The following is a 24044-nucleotide window of genomic DNA, read 5'->3' as shown; positions in this document are numbered from 1 at the left end:
GTGAGGAAATTAGTAAACCTCGCCCATCAGCGAGCCTCAGTTCAGTGAGGACATTAGTAAACCTCGCCCATCAGCGAGCCTCAGTCCAGTGAGAATGAGTAAACCTCGCCCATCAGCGAGCCTCAGTTCAGTGAGAATGAGTAAACCTCGCCCATCAGCGAGCCTCAGTTCAGTGAGAATGAGTAAACCTCGCCCATCAGCGAGCCTCAGTCCAGTGAGGAGATTAGTAAACCTCGCCCATCAGCGAGCCTCAGTTCAGTGAGGGAATTAGTAAACCTCGCCCATCAGCGAGCCTCAGTTCAGTGAGGACATTAGTAAACCTCGCCCATCAGTGAGCCTCAGTTCAGTGAGGACATTAGTAAACCTCGCCCATCAGCGAGCCTCAGTTCAGTGAGAATGAGTAAACCTCGCCCATCAGCGAGCCTCAGTCCAGTGAGGAGATTAGTAAACCTCGCCCATCAGCGAGCCTCAGTTCAGTGAGGAGATTAGTAAACCTCGCCCATCAGCGAGCCTCAGTTCAGTGAGGACATTAGTAAACCTCGCCCATCAGCGAGCCTCAGTTCAGTGAGAATGAGTAAACCTCGCCCATCAGCGAGCCTCAGTCCAGTGAGGACATTAGTAAACCTCGCCCATCAGCGAGCCTCAGTTCAGTGAGGAAATTAGTTAACCTCGCCCATCAGCGAGCCTCAGTTCAGTGAGGACATTAGTAAACCTCGCCCATCAGCGAGCCTCAGTTCAGTGAGGAGATTAGTAAACCTCGCCCATCAGCGAGCCTGAGTTCAGTGAGGAGATTAGTAAACCTCGCCCATCAGCGAGCCTCAGTTCAGTGAGGAGATTAGTAAACCTCGCCCATCAGCGAGCCTCAGTTCAGTGAGGAGATTAGTAAACCTCGCCCATCAGCGAGCCTCAGTTCAGTGAGGAAATTAGTAAACCTCACCCATCAGCGAGCCTCAGTTCAGTGAGAATGAGTAAACCTCGCCCATCAGCGAGCCTCAGTTCAGTGAGAATGAGTAAACCTCACCCATCAGCGAGCCTCAGTTCAGTGAGAATGAGTAAACCTCGCCCATCAGCGAGCCTCAGTTCAGTGAGAATGAGTAAACCTCGCCCATCAGCGAGCCTCAGTTCAGTGAGAATGAGTAAACCTCGCCCATCAGCGAGCCTCAGTTCAGTGAGAATGAGTAAACCTCGCCCATCAGCGAGCCTCAGTTCAGTGAGAATGAGTAAACCTCGCCCATCAGCGAGCCTCAGTCCAGTGAGGAGATTAGTAAACCTCGCCCATCAGCGAGCCTCAGTTCAGTGAGGGAATTAGTAAACCTCGCCCATCAGCGAGCCTCAGTTCAGTGAGGACATTAGTAAACCTCGCCCATCAGTGAGCCTCAGTTCAGTGAGGACATTAGTAAACCTCGCCCATCAGCGAGCCTCAGTTCAGTGAGAATGAGTAAACCTCGCCCATCAGCGAGCCTCAGTCCAGTGAGGAGATTAGTAAACCTCGCCCATCAGCGAGCCTCAGTTCAGTGAGGAGATTAGTAAACCTCGCCCATCAGCGAGCCTCAGTTCAGTGAGGACATTAGTAAACCTCGCCCATCAGCGAGCCTCAGTTCAGTGAGAATGAGTAAACCTCGCCCATCAGCGAGCCTCAGTCCAGTGAGGACATTAGTAAACCTCGCCCATCAGCGAGCCTCAGTTCAGTGAGGAAATTAGTTAACCTCGCCCATCAGCGAGCCTCAGTTCAGTGAGGACATTAGTAAACCTCGCCCATCAGCGAGCCTCAGTTCAGTGAGGAGATTAGTAAACCTCGCCCATCAGCGAGCCTGAGTTCAGTGAGGAGATTAGTAAACCTCGCCCATCAGCGAGCCTCAGTTCAGTGAGGAGATTAGTAAACCTCGCCCATCAGCGAGCCTCAGTTCAGTGAGGAGATTAGTAAACCTCGCCCATCAGCGAGCCTCAGTTCAGTGAGGAAATTAGTAAACCTCACCCATCAGCGAGCCTCAGTTCAGTGAGAATGAGTAAACCTCGCCCATCAGCGAGCCTCAGTTCAGTGAGAATGAGTAAACCTCACCCATCAGCGAGCCTCAGTTCAGTGAGAATGAGTAAACCTCGCCCATCAGCGAGCCTCAGTTCAGTGAGAATGAGTAAACCTCGCCCATCAGCGAGCCTCAGTTCAGTGAGAATGAGTAAACCTCGCCCATCAGCGAGCCTCAGTTCAGTGAGAATGAGTAAACCTCGCCCATCAGCGAGCCTCAGTTCAGTGAGAATGAGTAAACCTCGCCCATCAGCGAGCCTCAGTTCAGTGAGAATGAGTAAACCTCGCCCATCAGCGAGCCTCAGTTCAGTGAGGATGAGTGAACCTTGCGGAACAGCAAGCTGAACACCGGTCCGATGCTTGTAACACCCTGACCTTTTCAATCTGGCCTGACATTTAAATTGTCCAATCCTTGGGTCGTTCCTTGGTCTTGGACCCCAGGCTCTCCCTCGACTCTTCCTTGCCTGGGTTCTACTACATCGAATTGCCTCCAGGCCAGCTCATCCCCGGCTCCCCGGCCCAGACCCCACTACCTCAATTCAGCCTGAACGCGCTTCACCGTAACCACCCTGTCCCTTTGAGACTTCAGTTGCCACCGCAGAAATGCCAGGTCGTACAGGCTCAGCTCCAACGGCGAAGGCACAGGCTGCTGTTTGCAGTGATCGTTTACCGGAAAACGTGTGATTAATGGAGTATTCAGTTGTTTTGTTTGTCAGCAGCAAATAGTCAGTGAGCTTCAGCAGCCCCAACTGAAACCGACCCGCCAGGTGCCTCCAGCAGGCTTTTCTTTTTGCTCCAGAACACTCGGCGTAAAACCCAGCGAGCTGCCCTGCTGTGTCTGTGCAAAGCACGATGCCCAGCTCTGTAATGCCCTTTGCCTACACAGTGTCCCGAGATCCTGTTCATGATTCAGAGGCATTTAGACAGACACATTGCTTCAATCACCTAGCACCCCCTGTGTGAAAACAAAACTGCCTCCCCCATGATCGTCTTGAAACTTTCAGAGAGCTCTGGACTTGCGTTCCGAGATGGGTCTGAGCATTAATGCTGTTTAAAGTCCTGCTATTTACTCTGCTCTTCATTTGGCGTCTGAGAATGCATCTCTTTCCCCCTTCTCCAGATTGAACTCTGCCTCTCGTTTCTCTGCTCAAATCTGCAACTGACTTGTAGCCCCCCCAGGTTTGTCAACCATCCTCACTGTCCGCGTCTTGGCCAATCTGCAAAGCTGCTGATCACCCAGCCTCTGTTTCCATCCGAGTCACTAATATAAATCAAACAAGTTTTCCTCCCATTGTAGGAGGACCTCACTGAGGCACCTCAGAGTGATTGCATCTTCACTGTTTTTGAGCTGACCCCATGGTGATCAGCGGATGAGCCCTCTATCGCGTCCCCTGCTTGTTGCTGTGAGTTCTTCGCTTCGTACTCAGCCAGCTCCTCCATTGTTTATTTTACATCCCTTTTGTGTCTGGGCACATGACCAAGTGGTTGAGGCACTGGACTAGCGACCTAAAGGCCGTGAGTTTGAGCCCCAGCCGAGGCAACGTGTTGTGTCCTTGAGCAAGGCACTTAACCACACATTGCTCTGCAACGACACTGGTGCCAAGCTGTCTGGGTCCTAATGCCCTTCCCTTGGACAACATCGGTGTCGTGGAGATGGGAGACTGGCAGCGTGGGCAACTGCCGGTCTTCCATTCAACCTTGCCCAGGCCTGCACCCTGGAGAGTGAAGACTTTCCAGGCGCAGATCCACGGTCTCGCAAGACTAATGGATGCCTTTATGTCTAAAACAATGAGGGGAGAGGCCAGTCCCGTCCCCCTCACAACCAAGTCTCTGCAATAGCCACAGCATCATAGTTCCGTCCACTGATTCAGGCTCCACATTCATCTTTCCTCTCCACAGTACTCCCTCGTTGGGAGAAATCCAGGCTCTGTACTCATCCGGAATAAGTGCACGTATTAAATGCATTGCAATATACACACTAGAATCAGGTTCAATATCGCCGGCATGTGTCGTGAAACATTGTCGTAGCAGTACAGTGCAATACATAATAATGTAGGAAAATAACTGAGCAACTCTGTGTGTGTGTGTTTGTGTGTTTTTGTGTGTGTAATGTTATTTCTTCAATGGTTTGATCAGGGCACAAATGTGCCAGTGTGTGGACGTCAACCACTGAGAAGAGTTTAAAAAGCTTTATAGAGCGGGTGACATAGTAGAGGGAGACAGAGTCGGAAGGCTTTGGCTCAACGGGGCTTCAGTGTTAACAGGTTGAAGTGAGGTAGTTTGCCTGCGTAGAATACAGACAAAGTATGTGTGTGTGAGGCTGGTGTTGTGTGCTCGGTGTCAGATGTGGGATGTCTGGTAGACTCCCGGCCTCCCGGACGGCCACATCTACGCTAGGTGCATCGAGCTGCATCTCCTTAAGAACCGTGTTAGGGAACTGGAGATGCAGCTCGACGACCTTCGTCTGGTCAGGGAGAGCGAGGAGGTGATAGAGAGGCAGATAGGTGGGTAACAGTCAGAAGAGGGAAGGGCAGGAGTCAGATACTAGAGAGTACCCCTGTGGCTGTACCCCTTAACAATAAGTACTCCTGCTTGAATACTGTTGGCGGTGGGGGGGGGGGGGGGACCTACCTGCTGGGGGAAACCACAGTGGTTGTGCCTCTGGCACAGAGTCTGGCCCTGTGGCTCAGAAGGGTCGGGAAAGGAAGAGGATGGCAGCAGTGATAGGGGACTCTATAGTTAGGGGGTCAGACAGGTGATTCTGTGGACGCAGGAAAGAATCTCGGATGTTAGTTTGCCTCCCGGGTGCCAGAGTCTAGAATGTTTCTGATAGCATCCACGATATCCTGAAGTGGGAATGAGAACAACCAGAGGTCGTGGTACATATTGGTACCAACGACATAGGCAGGAAAAGGGAGGAGGTCCTAAAGCAGACTACAGGGAGTTAGGAAGGAAGTTGAGAAGCAGGACTCAGTCATCTCAGAATTACTCCCTGTACCATGTGACAGTGAGTATAGGAATATGGAGTGGGGGTTAAATACGTGGCTGAGGGATTAGAGCGGGGACAGGGATTCAGATTTCTGGATCATTGGGACCTCTTTTTGGGCAGGAGTGACCTTTACAAAAAGGACGGGTTGCACTTGAATCCCAGGGGAGCCGATATCCTAGTGGGAAGGTTTGAAAAGGCTATTGGGGAGAGTTTAAACTAGGATTGCTGGGGGGGTGGGAACCGAACTGAAGAGACGGAGGTTGGCTCACAAATAGAGAAAGCTTGCAGACAGTGCGAGAGGGAGGATAGGCAGGTTATAGAGAAGGGACATGCTCAGACTGATGTTTTAAGGTGTGTCTAGTTTAACGCAAGGGGTATCATGAACAAAGCAGATGAGCTTAGAGCATGGATCAGCACATGGAGCTATGAGGTTGTGGCTATTACAGAGACTTGGATGACTCAGGGGCAGGAATTGTTACTCAGAGTGTCAGGCTTTAGATGTTTCAGAAAGGACAGGGAGGGAGGCAAAAGAGGTAGGGGCATGGGACTGTTGATCAGAGATAGTGTCACGGCTGCAGAAAAGGAGGAAGTCATGGAGGGATTGTCTACTGAGTCTCTGTGGGTGGAAGTTAGAAACAGGGAGGGGTCAATAACTCTACTAGGTGTGTTTTATAGACCACCCAATAGTAACAGGGACATTGAGGAGCAGATAGGGAGACAGATTCTGGAAAGGTGTAATAATAACAGGGTTGTCGTAGTGGAAGATTTTAATTTCCCCAGTATTGATTGGCATCTCCCTACAATGTGGAGTTTAGATGGGGTGGAGTTTAAGTGTGTTCAGGAAGGATTCCTGACACAATATGCAAATAAGCCTACAAGAGGAGAGGCTGTACTTCATTTGATGTTGGGAAATGAACCTGGTCAGGCATCAGGTCTCTCAGTGGGAGAGCATTTTGGAAATAGTGATCACAATTCTATCTCCTTTACCATAGCATTGGAGAGGGATAGGAACAAACAAGTTAGGGATAGGAACAGACAAGTTAGGGAAATGTTTAACTGGAGTAAGGGGAAATATGAGGCTATCAGGAAGGAACTTGGAAGCATAAATTGGGAACAGATGTTCTCAGGGAAACATTCCGAAGAAATGTGGCAAATGTTCAGGGGATATTTGCGTGGCGTTCTGCATAGGTACATTCCAATGAGACAGGGAAAGGATGGTAGGGTACAGGAAACATGGTGTACAAAGGCTGTAATAAATCTAGTCAAGAAGTAAAGAAAAGCTTACAAAAGGTTCAAAAAACTAGGTAATGACAGAGATCTAGAAGATTATAAGGCTAGCTGGAAGGAGCTTAAGAATGAAATTAGGAGAGCCAGAGGGGGCCATGAGAAGGCCTTGGCGAGCAGGATTAAGGAAAATCCCAAGGCATTCTACAGGTATGTGAAGAGCAAGAGGATAAGATGTGAGAGACATCAAGTGTGACAGTGGGAAAGTGTGTCTGGAACCGGAGGAGAGAGCAGAGATACTTAATGAATACTACGGAAAAGGATCTTGGCGATTGTAGGGATGACTTACAGCAGACTGAAAAGCTTGAGCATATAGACATTAAGAAAGAGGATGTGCTGGAGCTTTTGGAAAGCATCAAGTTGGATAAGTCACTAGGACCAGATGAGATGTACCCCAGGCTGCTGTGGGAGGTGAGGGAGGAGATTGCTGAACCTCTGGCGATGATCTTTGCATCATCAATGAGGATGGGAGAGGTTCTGGAGTATTGGAAGGTTGTGGATATTATTCCTTTATTCAAGAAAGGGAGTAGAGATAGCCCAGGAAATTATAGATCAGTGAGTCTTACTTCAGTGGTTGGTAAGTTGATGGAGAAGATCCTGAGAGGCAGGATTTATGAATATTTGGAGAGGCATAATATGATTAGGAATAGCCAGCATGGCTTTGTCAAGGGCAGGTCGTGCCTTATGAGCCTGATAGAATTTTTTGAGGATGTGAGTAAACACATTGAAGGTAGAGCAGTAGATGTAGTGTATATGGATTTCAGCAAGGCATTTGATAAGGTACCCCATGCAAGGTTTATTGAGAAAGTAAGGAGGCATGGGATCCAAGGGGACATTGCTTTGTGGATCCAGAACTGGCTTGCCCACAGAAGGCAAAGAGTGATTGCAGACGGGTCATATTCTGCATGGAGGTCGGTGACCAGTGGTGTGCCTCAGGGATCTGTTCTGGGACTCTTACTCTTTGTGATTTTTATAAATGACCTGGATGAGGAAGTGGAGGGATGGGTTAGTAAATTTGCTGATGACACAAAGGTTGGTTGTATTGTGGATGGTGTGGAGGGCTGTTAGAGGTTACAGCGGGTCATTGATAGGATGCAAAACTGGGCTGAGAAGTGGCAGGTGGAGTTCAACCCAGATAAGTGTAAGGTGATTCATTTTGGTAGGTCAAATATGACGGCAGAATATAGTATTAATGGTAAGACTCTTGACAATGTGGAGGATCAGAGGGATCTTGGGGTCCGAGTCCATAGGACGCTCAAAGCTGCTGCGCAGGTTGACTCTGTGGTTAAGAAGGCATACAGTGCATTGGCCTTCATCAGTCGTGGGATTGAGTTTAAGAGCCGAGAAGTAATGTTACAGCTATATAGGACCCTGGTCAGACCCCACTTGGAGTACTGTGCTCAGTTCTGGTCACCTCACTACAGAAAGGATGTGGAAACCATAGAAAGCGTTCAGAGGAGATTTACAAGGATGTTGCCTGGATTGGGGAGCATGCCTTATGAGAAGGCCTTTTCTCCTTGGAGCAATGGAGGATAAGAGGTGACCTGACAGAGGTGTATAAGATGATGATCGTATGGATAGTCAGAGGCTTTTTCCCAGGGCTGAAGTGGCTAACACGAGAGGGCATAGTTTTAAGGTGCTCGGAAGTAGATGCAGAGGAGATGTCAGGAGTAAGTTTTTTTACGCAGAGAGTGTTGAGCACGTAGAATGGGCTGCCGGCGACTGATGGAGGTGGATACAATAGTGTCTTTTAAGAGACTCCTGGACAAATGCATGGAGCTCAGAAAACCTGAGGGCTAATCAAACAGTTAAATTACACAAGTAGTGCAAGAACAGAAAAATGTGGTGTGGTGGTGTTCATGGTTTCAGTGTCCATTCAGAAATCTGGCAAGGGGAAGAAGCTTTTCCTGAGTCGTTGAGTGTGTGCCTTCAGGCTCCTGTACCTCCTTCCCGATGGCGGCAATGAGAAGGGGGCATGACCTGGGTGGTCGGGGTCCTTCATAATACACGCCTCCTTTCTGAGGCACTGCTCCTCGAAGATGTCTTGAATACTATGGAGGCTGGTATCTCCGATGGAGCTGACGAATTTTGCCACACTGCAGATTGCTTTGATCCTGTGCAGTCGCCCCCCTCCCCCCCAATACCAGACAGTAATGCAGCTAGTCAGAACGCTCTCCAAGGTACATCTGTAGAAATTTGAGCGTTTTAGGTGACATTCCAAATCTTTTCAAACTCAAAATGAAATATAGACGTTGTGTTGCCTTTGTAATTGCATCAATATGTTGGGACCAGGTTAGATCCTCAGAGATGTTTTCGCCCAGGAACTTGAAATTGCTTACCCTCTCCACTCCTGATTCCTCTATAAGAATTGGTTTGTGTTCCCTCATCTTGCCCTTTCTGAAGTCCACAATCAGTTCTTTGGTTTTACTATGTTGAGTGTAAGGTTGTTGTTGTGACAGCACTCAACTGGCTGACCTATCTCGCTCCTGTCCACCCCCCCCCCCCGTCACCATCCGAAATTCTGCTAGCAGCAGTTGTCATTAGCAAATTTACAGATGCCATTGGAGTTGTGCCTAGCCACACAGTCACGGGTGTAGAGAGTGGAGCAGTGGGCTAACCACACATCCCTATGGTGCACCAGTGTTGATTGTCAGCTAGGTGAAGATATTTTCACCAATCCGCGCAGATTGTGGTCTTCTGAGGAGGAAGTCGAGGATGCAGTTGTGGAGGGAGGTACAGAGACCTATTAAATGCACATCAGTCCCATTGTGATCATTACCCTGGTTCATGTGCGGGGTCTAAAACCCCAGAAACACAGGTTTAGGATGAGAGGGGAGAGATTTGTAGGGGCAACTTCTACAGGTGAAGGGTTAGAGTCCATGGAACAAGCTGCCAGAGGAGGTGACTGAGGAAGGTCTGTGGAGGGGTGGAGATCGGAGGAATCTGGGGACTAGGTGAACACCGTGATTGGTGTTGTCTGGTTGGGTCAAAGCGCCTGTTCTTTCTCTGTGCTCTAAGACTCTAACCTGTCCCGTTCCTGTCTACATCAGACTGACTTATTGTGACACTTACAGAACTGTGCAAGAGTTGGCTAAGGTTGACAAGACTTTTGCACAGTACCTCACCATCCTCCCAACCCCTCCACTTGCTGACCTGTGCTCTAGTTCCCACCCCAGCCTTGTTACTCTCGTTAAAGCCTCCTGAGGAACGCTACTTTAACTCCATGTGAGGATATTGGTTCCCCTGTCCTTGTACCGATCCCACCCGCCCCGAAACAGAGCCCAATGATCCCTGTGTCTCCAAAGTCCTCCCTCTCGCACCAGACCCTTGGCCGTGTTTTGAACTGAAGTCTTCCCATTTCAGGCCCGTCTTTGTCTCTGAATCTTTGAACCAATTACCCGAAATGCAGTCGCCCTAGTGGCTGGCTTTAATTGCTAAGCCGGTCATTGTTGTGATCAATAACGAATCGATATATGTTCTTTTTTTTTAGAGACACAAGTGGAGGAAGACAGTGACACGGAGAGGTATTGAAACCCTTTTTTGCATGCTTAATTGTAAAAGCTAAATCTCAGAATCAGGTTTAATATCACCGGCGTACGTCGTGGAATTTGTTAACTTTGCAATACAATGCATGGTCATTTTAGAGAGGAAAACCTGAGTTACAGTAAGGTTCAAGATTCAAAAAACTTTATTGTCATTCTAACCATACATCAGCTCTGCAGCGCAGAATGAGACAGCATTTTCCAGGGGCAGTGCAGTCATAACATAACAATAAATAGTAAAACACAACAGCCACATGTCAGTTAAAATCAGTTATAAGTGTCCAGTGCAAGTTAAAAGTGTCCAAAGCAGAGTCAGGTAGAGCAGCTATTTAGCAGTCTGACTGCCTGTGGGAAGAAGCTGTTTAGTAGCCTTGTGGTTTTAGTTTTGATGCTCCTGTAATGTTTGCCTGATGGCAGAAGAACAAACAGTTCATGGAGAGGATGTGAGAGGTCTTTAATGATGTACCATGTCTTCAGGAGGCTTCGACTCTGACAGAAGGTAGGGAGACCCCAATAACCTTCTCTGCTCCCCTAACCCCCCTCTGCAAGGCTTTTTTGTCGACAGCACTGCAGCTGGAGTACCAGCTTGTGATGCAAAAGGTCAGCACACTCTCAACCACGCCTCTGTAGAATGTAGTTAAGATGTTAGTGGGGAGTGATGCTTGTTTAAGCTTCCTCAGAAAGTGCAATCTCTGCTGGGCCAGTTTCACAATCCCAGTGGTGTTCCTGGACCAGGTGAGATTGTCTGAGATCTGCACCCCAAGGAACTTGATGTTTTCCACTCTGTCCACTGTGGAGCCGCTGATGCTGAGGGGTGTGTGCTCAGGCTGAGACCGTCTGAAATCGACGATCATCTCCTTGGTTTTGGTGACATTAAGCATCAAGTTGTTATCCCTGCACCAGCTCTCTAGGTGTTTGACCTCCTCCCTGTACATAGTTTCATCATTTTTGCTGATGAGCCCCACCACTGTGGTATCATCTGCAAATTTAATGATCAAATTTAAATGTATAAAATGGTTAAATAAGAGCAAAAAATGGAAATAAAAAGTAGTGAGGGGGTTCAGTGTCCGTTCAGAAATCGGATGACAGAGGGGATGAAGCTGTTCCTGAATTGCTGAGTGTGTGCCTTCGGGCTTCTGTACCTCCTTGCTGAGGGTAGCAGTGAGAAGAGGGCATGGCTTGGGTGCTGGGGGCCCTTAGTAACGGAGGCTGCCCTTCTGAGGCACCGCTCCTTGAGGGTGTCCCGGATACCATGGAAGCGGGCGCCCACGATGGAGCAGGCTAGTTTTACAACTCTCTGCAGCTTATTATCAACCCTGTGCAGTGACGTGCCCCACCCCACCCAACCCCTCCCCATATCAGACGGATAGAATGCTCTCCACGGTCTGTCTGATGTGACCTGTAATGAGTGAGTAATACTGTGTGCAGGGTTAAACTTGGGCAGATTGGTAATTTCTGTAGAGTACAATTCCAGCATTTTGGAACGACATGGGTTAAAAACATTCTCCGCCGTCGCAATTGTGAAGGTACTCACCTCTGGATCCCCTTGCCCGACCAGTCTCTCAGCTTCAGTATTTTCAGTTGATCGGCGGTCGATGATCCAGACTCTGAGGTATCCTGACCACCTCTGAGTGGCCTTGCCCTCCATCTTTCTCTCTCTATTCCAGTGTGTTTTGAATTTTGACCCCATAGGAAATGTCTGCCAATACCCAAGCTATCAATTCTTTTAATCGTTTTGTTTGGATTGCTTGGTCTCGATGCTGGGGAGGCGAGTGCCCATGGTGGATCTGGCTGAGTTTACAACTTTACTCAGCTTTTTGCTATCCTTTGCAGTGCCCTCACGCTCCCCCCACCCCCCGCAGTGGGCGGTGGTGCAACCAGTTCAGATGCTCTCCACCGTACGCCTGTGGGAATCTGTGAGTCTCTTTGGCGGCGTGCCGAGTCTCCTCAAACTCGGAATGAAACACTGCGGCCGTCGTGCCTTCTCGATAGTTGGGTGCAGGATTCTCTTACCAGACGCGCTGCTCTTCATGGATAACTCTTCTGGTGAAGATGAGGTTACATTTCGTTTTGACTCCATCTGCTCATCGGCAATGGAATGATCCTTCATTCCGAAAGTCGTTAGGGCAGCTTTTAAAATCTTCCGTTCCCCTAAAAACACTAATGTCTCTGGGCATCGTCTTCAACACGTGATGAAGCATGCTGAAGTATTGTACAGGGGGGATCTACACTCCCAGTGCACTCCTCCCCACAATCACAGGCTGTCAACACTGCCAATATAAGACCACAAGACAAAGGAGCAGAAGTCGGCCATTCGGCCCATCATGTCTGCTCCGCCATTTTATCATGAGCTGATCCATTCTCCTATTTAGTCCCACTCCCCCACCTTCTCACCATAACCTTTGATGCCCTGGCTACTCAGATGCATATCAATCTCTGCCTTAAACACACCCAATGACTCCACTGCTGCCAATGACAACAAATTCCACAGATTCACCACCCTCTGACTAAAAAAATTTCTTTGCATTTCTGTTCTGAATGGGCGCCCTTCAATCCTTAAGTCATGCCCTCTCGTACTAGACTCCCCCATCATGGGAAACAACTTTGCCACGTCCACTCTGTCCATGCCTATATTCACAAACATTTGGGGGAAAATACCCACTTCTACATAAGACTCTAAAAATCCACAAAACTAGTTAAAAATCAAAATTAATTTCAGTGGAGCAAGTGCAGTTGTGTTTCCCTTGGTAGCTGGTTTTGTCTGTTCAGGCTCCATCGGTACGGTGTAAGGGTGGAGGGGGGGAGCTGGTTTTGTCTGTTCAGGCTCTGTCGGTACAGTGTAAGGTGGGGGGGGAGTTGGTTTTGTCTGTTCAGGCAGTCGATCGGTACAGTGTAAGGAGGGGGGGAGCTGGTTTTGTCTGTTCAGGCTCTGTCGGTACAGTGTAAGGTGGTGGGGGTGGAGCTGGTTTTGTCTGTTCGGGCTCCATCGGTACAGTTTAAGGGTGGGGGGGTAGCTGGTTTTGTCTGTTCAGGCTCCGTCGGTACAGTTTAAGGGTGGGGGGGTGGAGCTGGTTTTGTCTGTTCGGGCTCCGTCAGTACAGTTTAAGGTGGGAGGAGAGCTGGTTTTGTCTGTTCAGGCAGTTGATCGGTACAGTGTAAGGTGGGGGGGGGAGCTGGTTTTGTCTGTTCAGGCAGTCCATCGGTACAGTGTAAGGTGGGAGGAGAGCTGGTTTTGTCTGTTCGGGCTCCGTCAGTACAGTGTAAGGTTGGGGGGGGAGCTGGTTTTGTCTGTTCAGGCTCTGTCAGTACAGTGTAAGATGGGGGGTGGAGTTGGTTTTGTCTGTTCAGGCTCTGTCAGTAGTGTAAGGGTGGAGGGGGGGAGCTGGTTTTGTCTGTTCAGGCTCAGTCAGTACAGTGTAAGGTGGGGGGGAGCTGGTTTTGTCTGTTCGGGCTCCGTCGGTACAGTGTAAGGTGGGGGGAGCTGGTTTTGTCTATTCAGGCTCCGTCAGTACAGTGTAAGGTGGTGGGGGGAGCTGGTTTTGTCTGTTCAGGCAGTCGATCGGTACAGTGTAAGGTGGGGGGAGAGCTGGTTTTGTCTGTTCAGACTCCGTTGGTACAGTGTAAGGTGGGGGGGGAGCTGGTTTTGTCTGTTCAGGCTCTGTCAGTACAGTGTAAGGTGGGGGGGAGCTGGTTTTGTCTGTTCAGGCAGTCGATCGGTACAGTGTAAGGGTGGAGGGGGGAGCTGGTTTTGTCTGTTAAGGCTTTGTCGGTACAGTGTAATGTGGGGGGGGGTAGCTGGTTTTGTCTGTTCAGGCTCTGTCAGTACAGTGTAAGGTGGGGGGGGGAACTGGTTTTGTCTGTTCAGGCAGTCGATCGGTACAGTGTAAGGGTGGAGGGGGGGAGCTGGTTTTGTCTGTTCAGGCAGTCGATCGGTACAGTGTAAGGTGGGGGGGAACTGGTTTTGTCTGTTCAGGCAGTCGATCGGTACAGTGTAAGGTGGGGGGGAACTGGTTTTGTCTGTTCAGGCAGTCGATCGGTACAGTGTAAGGAGGGGGGGAGCTGGTTTTGTCTGTTCAGGCTCTGTTGGTACAGTGTAAGGTGGGGGGGGGAGCTGGTTTTGTCTGTTCAGGCAGTCGATCGGTACAGTGTAAGGGTGGGGGGGGAGCTGGTTTTGTCTGTTCAGGCTCTGTCAGTACAGTGTAAGGTGGGGGGTGGAGCTGGTTTTGTCTGTTCAGGCAGTCGATCGGTACAGTGTAAGGTGGGGGGAGCTGGTTTTGTCTGTTCAGGCTCCGTCAGTACAGTGTAAGGGTGGAGGGGGGGAGCTGGTTTTGTCTGTTCAGGCAGTCGATCGGTACAGTGTAAGGTGGGGGGGAGCTGGTTTTGTCTGTTCAGGCAGTCGATCGGTACAGTGTAAGGGTGGGGGGGTGGAGTTGGTTTTGTCTGTTCAGGCTCCGTCGGTACAGTGTAAGGTGGTGGGGGGAGCTGGTTTTGTCTGTTCAGGCTCCGTCAGTACAGTGTAAGGTGGTGGGGGGGAGCTGGTTTTGTCTGTTCAGGCAGTCGATCGGTACAGTGTAAGGTGGGGGGAGAGCTGGTTTTGTCTGTTCAGACTCCGTCGGTACAGTGTAAGGTGGGGGGGGGAGCTGGATTTGTTTGTTCAGGCTCTGTTGGTACAGTGTAAGGTGGGGGGGAGCTGGTTTTGGCTGTTCAGGCAGTCGATCGGTACAGTGTAAGGTGGGGGGAGCTGGTTTTGTCTGTTCATGCTCCATCGGTACAGTGTAAGGTGGGGGGGGAGCTGGTTTTGTCTGTTCAGGCAGTCGATCGGTACAGTGTAAGGTGGGGGGAGAGCTGGTTTTGTCTGTTCAGACTCCGTCAGTACAGTGTAAGGGGGGGAGCTGATTTTGTCTGTTCGGGCTCAGTCAGTACAGTGTAAGGTGGGAGGAGAGCTGGTTTTGTCTGTTCAGACTCCGTCAGTACAGTGTAAGGGGGGGAGCTGATTTTGTCTGTTCGGGCTCAGTCAGTACAGTGTAAGGTGGGAGGAGAGCTGGTTTTGTCTGTTCAGGCAGTCGATTGGTGCAGTGTAAGGTGGGAGGAGAGCTGGTTTTGTCTGTTCAGGCTCAGTCAGTACAGTGTAAGGTGGTGGGGGGGAGCTGGTTTTGTCTGTTCAGGCTCTGTCGGTACAGTGTAAGGTGGGGGGGGAGCTGGTTTTGTCCATTCAGGCTCCATCGGTACAGTGTAAGGTGGGGGGGGAGCTGGTTTTGTCTGTTCAGGCTCCGTCAGTACAGTGTAAGATGGGGGGTGGAGTTGGTTTTGTCTGTTCAGGCTCCGTCAGTACAGTGTAAGGTGGTGGGGGGAGCTGGTTTTGTCTGTTCAGGCAGTCGATCGGTACAGTGTAAGGTGGGGGGGGAGCTGGTTTTGTCTGTTCAGGCAGTCGATCGGTACAGTGTAAGGTGGGGGGGAGCTGGTTTTGTCTGTTCAGGCAGTCGATCGGTACAGTGTAAGGGTGGAGGGGGGGAGCTGGTTTTGTCTGTTCAGGCAGTCGATCGGTGCAGTGTAAGGTGGGGGGGGAGCTGGTTTTGTCTGTTCAGGCTCTGTCGGTACAGTGTAAGGGTGGAGGGGTCAGCAACATAGACAGAACGTCAGAAAATGTTTCTACCACTCAAGGGCCCACACCAGTGCTGGAAAACAGAAACGAGAGAAAATCTGCAGATGCTAGACATCAAAGTAACACACAAAATGCTGGAGGAGCTCAGCAGACCAGGCAGCAACTATGGAAATTTCTTAAGCAGTCGACTTTTCAGGCGGAGACCCTTCATCAGGACTGGAAATCAAGATTAGAAGTCAGAGTAAGAAGATCGAGGGGAGGAGAGGAAGAGGTGAAACTGGGGGAGGGGTGAAATAAAGAGCTGGGAAGTCGGTGGGTGAAAGAGATGGAGAAGGGGGGAATCTAAACACAAAATACTCTGCAGATGCTGGGGTCAAAGCAACACTGACAACACGCTGGAGGAACTCAGCAGGTCGGGCAGCATCCGTGGAAATGATTAGTCAACGCTTCGGGCCGGAACCCTTCGTCAGGACAAATCTGATTAGGGAGAACAGAAGACCATGGAAGAAAGGGAAGGGGGAGGAGCACCTGAGGGAGGTGATGGGAAGGCAAGGAGATGAGGTGAGAGAGAGAGAGAAATGGGAATAGGGAATGGTAGGGGGATGGCAGTTTACGAAAATCAAGAGAGGTGTTAGACAAGGGTGTGTTTTCTCCCCTGGTTTGCTTAATGTGTACAGTGAAACAATATTACAAAAAATAAGAGACATCTTGGGAATCAAAGTTGGTGGTGAAAACATCAATAATTTCAGATATGCGGATGACACTGTGTTAATTGGAAGTACGGAGGAAGAACTACAAAACTTAATTGATATAATTGTTGAAGAGAGTGCAAAAATGGTTCTATCAATTGCAAAAGGACAATGTATGGTGATATCCAAAAAGAAGGAGAAACCTATCTGCAGGCTGAGAATAAACGGGAAGACATAAAACAAGTACAGAACTTTTGCTACTTAGGAAGCTGGGTGACATCAGATGGCAGGTGTGACTTGGACATCAAAAGAAGAATAGGGATGGCAAAAGACACCTTTACGAGAATGAAGAGTATACTGACCAATACTAAACTAGGCATGACAACCTGCCTCACAGTACTGAAATGTTACGTTTATCCAGTTATGTTATATGGCTCAGAATGTTGGACAATATCTGATAACATGAGGAAACAAATTGAAGCAGCAGAGATGTGGTTTTTGAGGAGGATGCAAAGAATATCATGGACAACACGAATATCTAATGATGTCATGAACAGAGCAAGCACGAAAAGAGAAATAATGTGTGAGATCATGAAAAGGCAACGTGACTTCATTGGACATGTGATTAGGAAAGAGGAGTTAGAATGCATGGTAATTATGGGAAAGATTGAAGGGAAGAAAGCAAGAGGAGGGTGAAGACAAATAATGATGATTTGGGGGGGGGGGGGATCGCAGTACCAGAAGTTTGAGGAATCAACGTTCAGACCATTGGGTTGGAGGCTCGCCAGGTGGAGTACAAGGTGTTGCTCCTCCCACCTGACTCTGGCAGCAGAGGAAGACAACATCAGTTGTGAAAGTGCACTGAGAATGGTAAGCGTAAAGGAGTTGGGTGCTTACTATTCTGGTTAACAACAGATGCTGCAATCTGGGTCATATTACAATTGAGGAACGTGTTTGTAGACCAGATATTGAACTTTTTGATGTTGGACTTCGGCCATATTCCACCGAGATACAACACTGGGCGGCACGGGAGGTCGTTCCTGCCTGTGGCCATGGAACTTGCAGCTCCTCCCGTGGAGGGTCAGACACCCTGAGCCAATAGGCTAGTCCTGGACTTATTTTCCATCTGGCATAGTTTGCATTTTGTTGTTTGATTGATTGTGGTTTTTGTATTGCTATATTTACGCTCTATTTTTGGTTGGTGCGGCTGTAACGAAACTCCTCGGTATCAATAAAGTATACCGATCTTTCTATCTATCTAAACATGGTTAAAAGTCAACGAAGGAGATCTGTTCTACGGCCTTGGTAAAATTTTGTATTCCATCTCCTATAAAATGTACGGTGAAGGTGAGGAAGGGACAGGAGTGAGTCTATCATTCCACAAAGCCATATTCACCAGCTTACCAGCATGGGAAAAAGGTGCATGAACTGCACTCCATACCTCAGTGATCCTTATCACTTGTTACCCTTCCTGTCACCTGCATTAACTCTCCCCGTCTTCCCCTGAGTCGCAACGTCTTGTAGCCTTACTCCGTTTAGTAGTTTTTGTGTTTATCATTTTTCAACAGGGGTTCTCAACCTGGGGTCTACAGATCCCTCGGTTAATGGTAGGGGGTCCATGGCATTAAAAAAAAGATCGGGAACTCCTGCTGGAGTGAGAATGGCAGACGATACGCCACCTCTCTCTGGGCCCGAAACGTCAGCTGTTTACTCGTCTCCATAGATGCTGCCCGACCTGCTGAGTTCCTCCAGCATTTTGTGTGTGTTGCTATATTCCACCTGCTAACTAATCCGTCTTTGTATCATCATTGGGTTTAACTGCAGTACCGATTGTCCCTCATTCCAATTGGCTGTAAACAGCTGAGCCCCCAGCTATTGAATCCCGATCCAGTTGTCCAACCATAAGACACAGGAGCAGAATCAGGCCATTGAGTCTGCCCCGCCATTTCATCATAGCTGATTCACTTTTCCTCTTGGCCCCTGTGTCTTGTCTTAGCCACCCCCCACCATATCCCTTCATGCCCTACCAATCAAGAATCTAACAACCTCTGCCTTAAATGTACGTAAAGTCTTGGCCTCCACCTGTAGCAATGAATTCCAGAGACTCCCCACTTTCTGGCTACAGCGATTCTTCTTCATCTCCGTTCTAAAAGGACGTTCCTCTATTCTGAGGCTGTGTCCTCTAGCCGTAGTCTCCCACCGTAGGAAACAACCTCTCCATATCTGCTCTGACAAGGCCTTTCTCCATTCGATAGGTTTCAATGAGGTCACCCTTCATTCTTCTTGAATTCCAGCGAGTACGGGCCCAGAGCCGCCAAACACTCATACGGGAAGCTGTTCAAACCTGGCATCATTTTTGTGATCCCCTCCAGTTTCAGCACATCCTTTCTAAGATAAGGGGCTCAGAACTGCTCATAATACTCCCAAGTGAGGCCTCACCAGTGCTTAATAAGGTCCTTGCCTTTGTATTCTAGTCCACTTGAAATGAATGCTAACGTTGCGTTTGCCAAAAGACTTTGCTCGACCTCATTTTTTTTTTTGGCTCTATTTTTTCACTGCTCGTTTACTTTGTATATAGTGGATCCCGGTTAATTGGGCCATCAGGGCAGCCACTGATCTGCGACAACTCTTTAATAACAAAATCTGACAGAAAATAGCCGGGATTCTCTTCGTGTATTTGGGACACCGTGCCCCTTGATCGGGATGAGACTATTGCCGAACAATTTCCAATTAGCGTCAGCTGTGTGTAGTGTGAGACACCGTGGAGAGCAAACGGCTTTTAAATCCCGTCAGTTTTGTGCGCTTGTGTTACAGAGTCATAGAAAAGTACGGCACAGAAACAGGCCCTTCATCCCATCTAGTCTGTGCGAACCATTCAAATTGCCTAGGCCACAGCCCTCCATACCCCTCCATCCCTGTACCTATCCTACCTATGCTTCTCTTAAACATTGAAATTCAATGCACCACTTGTGCTGGCAGCTCATTCCACACTGTCACGACCCTCTGAAGAAGTTCCCCCTCATGTTCCCATTAAATTATCCATTTGGGCCGACGGGCACCAATTCAAATTTTGTTTTTTTATCTTGGCTTCATGCAGAAAGGCAATGAAGGTAGTCCATTATCTGCGCTAGGTGTCCACGCTGATTTTGTTCTTTTACAATCAATCAAAACACGGCAGTGTGCATTGGATGAATCCCTTTGTCAGTAACCATTAGGAATTAACAGTTTTATGGTACTGTAGTAATGGTAGTGTGTTCTAATTTGTTCTGTATTTCATTTAAATGCATAATTAGTTACTCAGTTAACATGTCGTGTGTATACATCATAAGTCGTACATCCGTGATAATAAACCTGATTCTGTACTGTATTGATAATCTCTACCCCCTTTCTTCGCTCTCTATGTACGGCTGTCATCTACTTAATTCTCATTGTGTAGAGTCATAGAAAACTACAGCACAAAAACAGGTCCTTCGGCCCATCGAACCCCTGCCGAACCATTTAAACCGCCCAGCCTCTTCGACCTGCATCCTCCATAATCCTCCCATCCATGTACCCGTGCAAACTTCTCTTAAACGTTGAAATCGAGCTCGTGTGCTCCACTTAGGCTGGCAGTTCGCTCCACACTCTCACCACCCCCTGAGTGAAGAAGTTTCCCCTCATGTTCCCCTTAAACTTCTCACCTTTCACCCTTAACCCATGACCTCTCACTCCACCTCAGTCGGAGAAGCCTATCCATACCCCTCATAATTTTGTATACCTCAATCAAGTCTCCCCTCAGCCTTCTACGTTCCAAGGATTAAAGCCCTAAACTATTCAGTTTTTCCGTATAACTCAGGTCCTCCAGACCTGGCAACATCCTTTTAAGTTTTCTCTGCACTCTTTCAACCTTGTTTACATCTTTCCTGTAGGTAGGTGGCCAAGACAGCACATAATACTCCAAATTAGGGCCTCGCCAATGTCTGATACAACTTCAACATAACATCCCAACTCCTGTACTCAGTACATTGATTTATGAAGGCCAATGTGACGAAAGCTTTCTTTACGACCCTATCTGCACTTCCAGTGAGCTATGCACCTGTACTCCCAGATCCCGTTGTTCTACCGCACTCCTCAGTGCCCTGCCGCTCACTGTGTAAGACTTAACTCTGGTTGGCCCTACTGAAGTGCAACGCCTCACGTGACAGCAATGTATATTTTTATCGTGACTAACCGGTGAGCTGACCGTATGTAGGAGGACTTGGCCACAGGAGGGTGACTGACCACCTGTGAAAATGGTCGAGTCAGCAGTCTGACTCTGTCTTAGTGCATTACCAAATCAAAGCTCTGTTCCTCTTCTTGTAGCTCACCTTGGAGCAGGAGTTCCCAACCTTTCCGTATGCCACGGACCAACACCGTTAAGCAAGGATCCAGGTCCGTGGATCCAGGTTGTGAACCCTGCTTCAGTATGTCTGTGGGTGAGTAAATACTTCAAACGTGATTCTAATGTGTGCCCCGATCTATATTCCTGTGTAGCTGGGGTCTTGTTCACCCAAAACTAATCAGCGTCCCAGAACTTTGTCACAGACTGGCCGAGTTCTCCGTCAGTGCAGAAAGATTCCTGAAGAACCTGTACCTTTTTAAGAAGCAGAACCCTGGTCAGGTAAGAGCTCTGTGAGAGTGTTACCGTAGTTTTTGAGGTTTCTAATGTTTTTCACAATCCTCAATCCTTTTCCCCTTCTGGAGAGTTCAAATTTATGATTTTCTGGGTGTTCAAAGTTTCCACGAGAACTTTTTAAATAGTTAAAATCTTTGAGAGGAGCTGAATTGAGTAACTTGGTCCTTTGAGGAGATATCTTCAAAAGGAATGAAGCAAAATTAAAAGTCATTCGAGGAGAGATTGCTGCTTTTAGGAATTTTAACTGTATGAAGATTCCTCTCAATGAAACTTGGGGGGTGGGGGAGGTGATGAGGGCTAGGACACGCACACTGCTTTACTATCCATGAAAGGAAAAGGTTAACAGATTCCAAACTCCCTGTATAACTCCAAATCCTCGTGGCTAATTGCCAGCAACGTAATGTATTAAAAACACAAGAAAATCTGCAGATGCTGGAAATCTGAAAGCAACACACAAAATGCTGGAGGAACTCGGCAAGTCAGGCAGCATCTACGGAAATGAGCAAACAGTCAGTGTTTAAGATTGAGACCCTTCTTCAGGACTGGAGAGGAAGGGGGAAGACGCCAGAATAAAAGGGTGGCGGGGTGGGGGAAGAGGGAGGAAGATAGCTAGAAAGTGATAGGTGAAGCCAGGTGAACGGGAAAGATAAAGGGCTGGAGAGGAAGGAATCAGATAGAGGAGCGTGGACCATAGGAGAAAGGGAAGGAGGAGGGGCACAGTGGGAGGTGATAGGCGGCTAAGAGGCAAGAGTGGGGAATAGAAGTGGGGGGGGGGGAGGAAATCTTTTTTAACAGGAAGAAGTCAATATTTTTGCCTTCAGGTTGGAAGCTACCCAGATGGAATATAAAGCTCAAAAGTTCAAAGTAAATTTTTTTTTTATCAAAGTACATACATGTCACCATACAACTCTGAGATTCATTTTCTTGTGGACATACACAGTCAATCCAAAAAAACTCAATAGAATTGATGAATGGCCACGTCCAACAGGACGGACAGACAACCAGTGTGCAGAGGACAACAAACTGCAAACACGACAGAGAAAAATAATAATAAATAAGCAATAAATATTGAGAACATGAGAGGAAGAGGCCTTGACAGTGAGTCCACAGGTTATGGGAACAGTTCAGTGTTGGGATGAGTTAAGTTGTCCCCTCTGGTTCAGGAGCTGGATGGTTGAGGGGTAATAACTGTTCCTGGACCTGGTGGTGTTGCTCCCCCCACCCTGAAGGGTGGCCTGCCTCATCTTGGCACAAGACATGTCGGAATGGGAATGGGAATGGGAAGAGGGAACTAAAATGTTTGACCACCGGGAAGCTCTGCTTTTGGCGGCTGGAGCATAGGTACGCGACCAAGTGGGTCCCCCAGTTTATGACGTGGCTCACCGATGAAGAGGAGTACTCATCGGGAGCACCGGACACAGTAGACAACACCATCCTCCCCCCGCAGCAGATGTGTATAATATTGCCACATCTGCTGTGGTAGGATTGATACAGATTGTGGTTCAAGGGGTGGGGAGGGGGAGGCAGTGGATGGAGTAATGGATGGGCAGGTGTTTCAGGCTGGAGATTGGAATAAAGGGGGTGTGTGTTATCCTTGCTGGAGAACAGGGGTTCCCAGCCTTTTCTGTGCCATGAACCAACATCATGAAACAGAGTCCATGGATCCCAGGTGGGTAATCCCTGCTCTAGAAGGACTGTAGGTGCTTCCAGTAGCGATCTCACCTCCAAAACAGTTCTGGAGCTGATAAACAGTTCCCTCCTCCACTGCCTGATAACACGGCAATAATCCGGCAATTGGTAGAGAGTGTCACAGGAATGTCTACTGAGACAGTATGTCTGGGTGCAAGGTATGAATTGATCAGATTTTTTTTTTCAGTTTTGTCTTTTAGTCTGTGGTGTGTTCACACTCCTGGCTGTCGTTGGGCGATACGTTCCCGGCCTTCTGCTCTGCTACGTCAGCTGTAAGTGCCACCTCCATCCATTGGATTCCTTCTAGATAAAGTTGTCTCAATTAAAAAATGTGTTCAGCCGCTTTAGATAACATCTTTCACTTTTCAGCAGGTGAATGTTTGAAAGCTAAAGTGCTGATTGGAATGGAGTCTCTGACATGGACATTAATATTGTATTGTGGAGATGTAGAGTCTCTGACACGGACATTAATATTGTATTGTGTAGTCGTACAGTCTCTGACACGACTGTTAATATTGTATTGTGTAGTCGTACAGTCTCTGACACGGCCATTAATATTGTATTGTGTAGTCGTACAGTCTCTGACGGTCATTAATATTGTATTGTAGAGTCGTACAGTCTCTGACATTAATATTGTATTGTAGAGTCGTACAGTCTCTGACACAGTCATTAATATTGTATTGTGTAGTCGTACAGTCTCTGACACGGACATTAATATTGTATTGTGTAGTTGTACAGTCTGACACGGCCATTAATATTGTATTGTGTAGTCGTACAGTCTCTGACAGGGACATTAATATCATTGTAGAGTCGTACAGTCTCTGACACGGACATTAATATTGTATTGTGTAGTCGTACAGTCTCTGACACAGACATTAATATTGTATTGCGTAGTCATACAGTCTCTGACACGGCCATTAATATTGTATTGTGTAGTCGTACAGTCTCTGACACGGTCATTAATATTGTATTGTGTAGTCGTACAGTCTCTGACGGTCATTAATATTATTGTAGAGTCGTACAGTCTCTGACACGGACATTAATATTGTATTGTGTAGTCGTACAGTCTCTGACAGGGACATTAATATTATTGTAGAGTCGTACAGTCTCTGACACGGACATTAATATTGTATTGTGTAGTCGTACAGTCTCTGACACGGACATTAATATTGTATTGTACAGTCTCTGGCAGACAATATTGTATTGTGTAGTCGTACAGTGACACGGACATTAATATTGTATTGTAGAGTCGTACAGTCTCTGACACAGACATGAATATTGTATTGCGTAGTCGTACAGTCTCTGACACGGACATTAATATTGTATTGTACAGTCTCTGACACGGACATTAATATTGTATTGTGTAGTCGTACAGTCTCTGACACGGCCATTAATATTGTAGAGTCGTACAGTCTGACACGGCCATTAATATTGTATTGTGTAGTCGTACAGTCTCTGACACGGTCATTAATATTGTATTGTAGAGTCGTACAGTCTCTGACACGGCCATTAATATTGTATTATGTAGTCGTACACTCTGACACGGACATTAATATTGTATTGTAGAGTCGT

The 24044-nt window shown here is 48.0% G+C and overlaps 1 protein-coding gene across 1 annotated transcript in view; it reads left to right on the top strand.

Annotated features, from left to right (window-relative positions):
* Positions 1-24044, top strand: part of retreg3 (reticulophagy regulator family member 3) — a 50916-nt gene that overhangs the window by 8930 nt on the left and 17942 nt on the right. Inside the window, exons 2-4 of the mRNA XM_072250244.1 lie at positions 9787-9820; positions 20642-20768; positions 22660-22744. Of these exons, the coding sequence (XP_072106345.1) occupies positions 9787-9820; positions 20642-20768; positions 22660-22744 (246 nt within the window). The remainder of the gene's footprint in view (positions 1-9786; positions 9821-20641; positions 20769-22659; positions 22745-24044) is intronic.

The sequence above is a fragment of the Mobula birostris genome, unplaced genomic scaffold, assembly GCF_030028105.1.
Source record: "Mobula birostris isolate sMobBir1 unplaced genomic scaffold, sMobBir1.hap1 scaffold_2387, whole genome shotgun sequence".
Classification (NCBI taxonomy): Eukaryota; Metazoa; Chordata; class Chondrichthyes; order Myliobatiformes; family Myliobatidae; genus Mobula; species Mobula birostris.
The sequence above is the reverse complement of the archived record's forward strand: the minus strand, read 5'-3'. Positions and strand labels throughout refer to the sequence as shown.